Here is a 7,001-nt window from a genome sequence, read left to right on the forward strand (position 1 = left end):
CGCAAGTATGTGTGAGTTGTACATTACACACAATGCATTCGTATCAGTGCGCCGTTGGCGCTTATGCCAACCATCTAGCGCCACGCAGTCAGAAAGGTCTTCTAGATCGCATCAGGTTTTGTATGTGATAATGCGAAAAAGCCAGCGACAATTATCACCGCGTTTTCTGACCAAATGTATGTCGGATCCAGAATTCGTGCCTGTGTCTATTGATGCTAATCCGAATCAGTTTCCCTGCTGAAAATGAAACTGTCAAATTTTTGACGAACGTTAATTTTTATAGCAACGAAAAAATATCAGTAGAGGAAACTAAAAACCTCCCCACCTGCAATTAATGATTTTAGTCTTGAATAAAAATACTGTAAAGATGATTTATTCATTGAAATTTCTACTGCTAATTCTTGCAGTCACGGAGTTTCTACGGAGACAAGAGAGAGACTTTGAAAAAGCTATACGATAAAGAAATTGTTTTTTTTTTTCAACAGTTGTAAACATCCTTAGCCTAGTGGCGTCAGTTTTCTGACGTGAATGCATTTCCTGGATGTTGGAATAGTTATGGCTGAGAATTGTTTAGGGGGTAAAAATAAAAGAAAAAAAAAAAAAGTAAATAAAAGCGAACTACAGATAAAAACGTGGTGTGAATTTTCATTGGTAGCGCAATCGTCTCTCATGTCTGCGTAGGTCGTCGCGGTTTTCACCCAAGGGTCATCCTGACGAGGAGGTTATCGCCTCACGGAAAAAGGGGAGATTTTTGTACGAAGACACAGAGATTTGTACAAGAGCGCACGCCGCTGGATACGCAGTCGATTCAGAGGAGTCGATCTGTGCCCAACTGAGGTAAAAAGTGACATTATAAGAGAATGATTATAGTAAACAGTCATTCAGGGTAAAACATTAAACAGGCACACTGAGAAAACTGGAATACAAGTTGGTCGAGCGACTGTCGTAGATTCGAATAAAATTCATTAATAATATAGAACGAAAATATTTTTCTCAAAAGTCTCAATTCGCTCGCGGCAAGTAGATTAAATCAAGTGGAATCGATATGAAGGAACAGTTCAAAATCAAGCCCGCGGGGTTCGAAGTGAATAGAAATATAATAAAGGAGAAAAGTCACATGATTTCAAAAATCTGGTTTATATTATTTTTCGCTGGAACAACAATAATAAGCCTTGGTCTGGCGGTTGTTTTTTGGGGCACCAGCGCGTTCGAGAACGCGATAATTTCGCAATTGGAACTTAAAAATGGCACGCAGACTTTCGAGTGGTGGGAACGGCCGCCGGTACACCCGGTGCTGAAGGTGAGAATATTCAATTACACGAACGTGGAAGCGTGCAAGGCCGGAAACGCGTCTAAGCTTCTCGTCGAGGAGGTCGGACCGTACATTTACAGGGAAATAATAACCAGAGTAAACGTCCGGTTCAACGAAAATGGCACCGTGACTTATCAGGAGAATGTAACCCACGAATGGATCGGGGGGCGACCCGATAGTGAAATAGTCAGAGTTCCGAATCTGCTGCTTATTATGGCCGTTCAAAAAGTGAAAGACATGAACTACGTAACGCAATTTGCTGCCACGGCGTTTCTAAGTATACTGGAAGTCGAGCCCTTCAAGCTGCTCACCGTGAAAGAATACCTTTGGGGATACACCGACAACTTGCTCGAAACAGCGCAGAATATTCCAATGGACACCGAGGTGGTCGACAAGATCGGGATGTTGATGAAAGTAAGTATAGACTGGATTCCGGCGGTGCGTTGCAACCTCGCTTAACACGACGATTATTCAACCGCTCACTCGATTATACAATTATTGTATCTTGCAGAGGTCCGGACTCTCCAAGGATCGCATCACCGTCCACACCGGAAACGGCGACATCGACAAACTCGGTTTATATGAGGAATTGAACGGCCTGAAGAGTCTGAAAGTCTGGGGTGGCGAGGAGTGCGATAAGATTCAAGGTACAGACGGCAGCATGTTTCCCCCGAATATCATTCGGGACCGTAATGCCCCGTTGGAAATTTACACCCGAGATATATGCAGGAAAGTCTCACTCACGTACCACAGCACCAATACCTCCTTTGGGATACCGTCTCTGAGGTAAGAACCACCGATTAGGTGCTTTGGTCCCATGCTGTAACCGATAACCGATAGTGAGTCCCAAACACACAGACATAGCCGCATTCGTGGAGTAAGGCATTACCACATTTATCGTGACACGTACGATAAGCGTGGGAGTATGCATATACTTGGTTTTATTTATTCGAATATTTTGACCCGATTCGACGCAGGTACAAGCCGGCCAAAGACGTCTTCACGGCATCCAGCACAAAGAACTCCTGTTTCTGCGAGAAGACTGTCCAGGGTTCGAAAGGGACGATCCAGTCATGCCCGCCGGCGGGAGTTCTCAACGTATCAGCCTGCCAATTCGGCGCGCCATTGTTAATATCGTTTCCCCATTTTTATCGTGGAGAAAAAATCCTATTGAAGAATGTCGATGGTCTGAAACCTAACGCCGAGCTGCACGAAACTTATCTCGACGTACATCCGGTGAGTGGAATAATTGCTGCATCAGCGCTTGCATTCATTACCGATTATTTTGATGAAGGTAGATTTTTGAAATCTGAGATTAAGGCAAACAAAGTTTCGATGTTTGTAAAGCTTGTATCTAATCTTTATTCGCTGATCCGTGAATCGTACGAGTGCTGTCGCAACGAGGCAATAATTTGAATGACCGTGAACGAACCGTGACACAACCCAAGATCTGATGGCTGGTCTCAATGATTCATATCATGGTTTAGTCTATGTCCAATGGAAATTCATGGACGCGTACAAATGGTCCGGAATGTTCGGATTCCATCGCGTCTCTGACTAGCGGCTCAAGGGAACAGAGATTGACAGCTTTTTCTTGTCCATCGCGAAATTCTGCCGCTAAACGCAACGCACACTGAATGACTTTGGTGTACCGCGAATAATTATCGATCACATCGTCGCGAGTGACGCGCAATATAATCGATAAGCCGATTTCATGTGAGGTTGAGAAATATTTATAGGACCCTTGAGCGATGCGCGTCTAGTCGGCAAAATTGCAATTCCGACAGCCTCGTGTTTTCCGCTAAAATTAAAAAACGAAGTTAAATACTTATGCAAGATTTGCTCTCGAAACAACAACCACGCGATAATTAGCACGCGTATGGCATGATCGAGATGCGCTTCAAATTGGCTAATCATTGACCTCTACCGGATCTGGTATTATTACGGTCGTGTAGTTACGGAGGACTGTCATGACTCGGCGATATCGACCGGAAGCCGTATTGGCGATGGAATAACTTGTTTTGCAAGAAAAATCATAATTCGCAACAAGACCCAGATCATGGCATTTCAATTTCCGAACGCAATATGTCAATTACCGAAGTCACGCGAGGGCTTTTTTTGCCTCTTATTTCATCAGCACGCGTACGAGACGGACGTTTGATAGAAATATTATTACAACGTCGAGAAAGACATCACGATTATACCAAAAAGGGGAAAAACGAAATGCACGATCGGTCAGCCGATTAGTACCTCGGGCTTTTTTAACCGCGTGACTTCGTACATGCCTCGCAAAAATTCCTCTCGTCCACGAAGTTAGGTCTCGCTTTTTGTCAAAATACGAAAATAAATCCATATTCTGACACGACGATTTTCTTCTCCTCTTCGCAGCGTCTCGGAACACCGATTGGCGGATGGTCGCGAATGCAAGTTAATCTCCAGGTGACCGTAGTCCCCACGGTTCCCGTGCTGGATTTACTGAAGGATGGAATGATCCTACCGATGTTCTGGTTCGAGATAGGGATCGACTCGATACCGGAAGTGGTTTTGAGCCTGCTAAAACAAGCCTACTTCACCGCGAGCACTGTCGAGACTACATTCAAATGGGGCAGCTTGGTGTGCACGTTTCTATCGATGTGCGCATTGGCGTTCGTTACGAAGAAGTACAGTTTGTCTATTCAACTTAGGCGCAGTGCTACGTTACAAAGACTTACGTAATGTTCTAAACGAGTTTCGAGCCGGAAGCATTAGTGGCGAAAATGATAGCCCAACAAGAAGAGCGATACGGCGAAATGTTTTTAGCTTGGCACTGAAAATTACAACTACCCGTAATCCTCGTAACCTTAACGCGATCTTAACGGTCATTCTGCGCCTAAACTGACCAGTTAATCTATACGTCGAGGGAAAGTGACTCAAGTGGCGGACGACCGTAACATCGTTCGAGATCGACCCTTGAGGCGGATGGTTTTCTTTACGTCGGATTCGTTTCACCGCTCAAGAACTTTTCGAAGCGGTCGATTTTCCAGGATGAAATTGGACTTTTGCGAATACATTTGGAAAAAGGAAAATAAGATTCGGGGAACGATAGATTTCGGCTGATAAGATAAGCGTTGAATTGAGATTGAGTGTGGACAGCTAATTTTATCACACCGAAAAGTGAATTTTTAACTACACGAACAGCTCCTATACCTGAGCGAAAATCTGTAGCAAAGAAGCAGCTAGAGTTTCGTTTAGCTCAGCTCAGTATTTCAAATATAAAAGTAGAACATGTTCGTTATTATCGCTAACAAGGACTGTTATTTATTCACGTGCGGTAACGCGTATACATTTACTGTAGTCTGGATTGTTTAATTTTTATTCTGGCGCAGAAAGGAAATTGTTTAGGTAGTTGGTTTTTTTTTCGTTCGTTTTTAACAATGCAGACTCCAAGTTGATTCGTATTTAATCATTACTTCGTGTGTTCCTTAGATTTTTTTTTCAACAAAAAGTATTAATTTCTCTACATACGGTTATGTCTTACTTTTGGAATCTACCTATATATTATACACTAGATTTAAAATTAGAGATATCACGTTTGAAGCTAATCACTCGCCTTCAAATCCTGCACGACAATGAAAAGTATCAGCTATAATTATCGAACGGTTAACAAGTAACTACTCGTTCTCATAACTGGCGGCACAGAGTTTCAAATCTGAAAATCACGAGGACGGTTATTCCACGTTTATAAGGCTGATTCTTGGGCCATGTTAATAATTGGCCGCATGACGAACCGTGAGAATTTACTATAACATTGCGACATCATCATTTCGTAATAAAGTTGTAACTAAGATTTATTGTTTTTTTCGTTGCTTTGAAACAAGTCATTATAACGTTTTCATAAAATTGTTCCGATATCAAAAAATTTCACGTCAAGAGCTCTAGCTTTTTTCTTAAGACTTTCGACAAAGTTGCAAACATCATCCTGTTATGATTATCGTGCAGAATCGTACCGTAATAACATTATGCATATATACGTATAATACGCACGTGGTTGGTTGGTAGATCGATTTTTCGAATCGGCACCTCGCGCTTTTTCATGCGTATGTGTGGTTGGTTTCCTTCCCCTCTTTTTATCACGTACGCGGCGTCTCGTTAGTGTCGGACAAGATTATATCTTGTGGTAAACTGGCAACTAACGGTTTGTTGAGGAAACTGACCGATAACCCCACGACACCGGGGGTGCAGCGCGAGTTTATCTTACGAGAAAGGCGTGGAATTTTTCATTCATGCAGTACCGTATGACATTGTAAGTCGTGTATGTATACGTTCGTATGAATAAACGAATCGTATGCAGAAAGGCTCAGTCAAGAGTCTTTAAAATTAACAATTAGGTATTATTTATATTAAGAATATTTTTATATGTCAAAGTTATGTATGTATACGTATAGTACATATACTCATATGTATATGACATTGTAATATGGCAATTAGTGACTTATATCACGGATTGCCGGTTACAATTATTATTTTTAGATTATGATTACTTACGTTAATTGTTATTCATTATTATTGTTGATATGTTGTTAAATTGTTGAACTTTTTAGAAATTTTTAGAAATTAGAAATTAGAAATTATCTAATATAGGTATAATTTATGCGTTAAATTTCATGTACCGCTATATATACCTATGTATACCTATATATTAGGGTGGCGCAAAAAACCAACTATTTTTTATTTCTGAGTCTCGCGTGAAAAAATGATAATTTTTTATGTTTTAAGAGCCTCCTCCAAAGGACAGCTCAAAAAAAAATTTTTAAGAGGTCGCTCCAAATTTTTTTAAATTTCAAAATCCATCGGAAATCGAATTTTTTTTTTTTTTTTTTTTTTTCTCGTTACGGTATAATTTCGTAGATAAACAAAAAATAAGATTCTGAAAGTTTCAATTCAAAATTTGAATTTTAAAAGGTCTCTCAGAATTTTTCTTCTCAGAAGTGATCGAAGAAAATCGAAAATTATATCCCAATGCCAATAAAGCAAATTTAATACGTACTTTAACAAAACAATAAATGATATTATTCTAAATAAAGTTAAGACCTTCAAAATTTAAGATTTGTTATCAAAAGTAACAACAAAGTTTATTTAAATATTGTTAAAATGTTGTAGTTGATTAAATAAAATTATTGAGTTAAAAAAAAATTATGTTTCTTTTTATTTTGTTTGATTTTCAGTTCATCTCGTGGAAAATTTTTGTCAATTATATCATTAAATAAAAGAAAAAAAAATGTATGAAATTTTAAATTGAATATTAAAATGTCGCTCAATCAAATCCAAAGTCATGCACTAATAAATAAAGAAAAATTCTGAGTAACCTTTTAAAATTCAAATTTTGAATTGAAACTTTCAGAATCTTATTTTTTGTTTCTCTACAAAATTATACCGTACCGAGAAAAAAATTAAAAAAAAAAAAATTCGATTTTCGATGGATTTTGAAATTTAAAAAAATTTGGAGCGACCTCTTAAGAATTTTTTTTTGAGCTGTCCTTTGGAGGAGGCTCTTAGGACATAAAAAATTATCATTTTTTCACGCGAGACTCAGAAATAAAAAATAGTCGGTTTTTTTGCGCCACCCTACTATATATGGTTGACTTTTGAAAAAATAAATGAAAATTTATACACTCGTTGTATCTGTTAATTATTATAAGTCTGTTTATGG

The 7,001-nt window shown here is 39.2% G+C and overlaps 1 protein-coding gene across 1 annotated transcript; it reads left to right on the forward strand.

Annotated features, from left to right (window-relative positions):
• Window positions 1-699: 699 nt before the first annotated feature.
• Window positions 700-4,365, forward strand: LOC124180252 (lysosome membrane protein 2-like). Its single transcript, XM_046565540.1, has 4 exons — window positions 700-1,726; window positions 1,824-2,098; window positions 2,290-2,548; window positions 3,701-4,365. The coding sequence occupies exons 1-4, from the start codon at window positions 1,046-1,048 to the stop codon at window positions 4,025-4,027; spliced, it is 1,542 nt and encodes a 513-aa protein (XP_046421496.1). The 5' UTR covers window positions 700-1,045; the 3' UTR covers window positions 4,028-4,365.
• Window positions 4,366-7,001: the final 2,636 nt, after the last annotated feature.

This window comes from Neodiprion fabricii, chromosome 4 (genome assembly GCF_021155785.1).
Source record: "Neodiprion fabricii isolate iyNeoFabr1 chromosome 4, iyNeoFabr1.1, whole genome shotgun sequence".
Classification (NCBI taxonomy): Eukaryota; Metazoa; Arthropoda; class Insecta; order Hymenoptera; family Diprionidae; genus Neodiprion; species Neodiprion fabricii.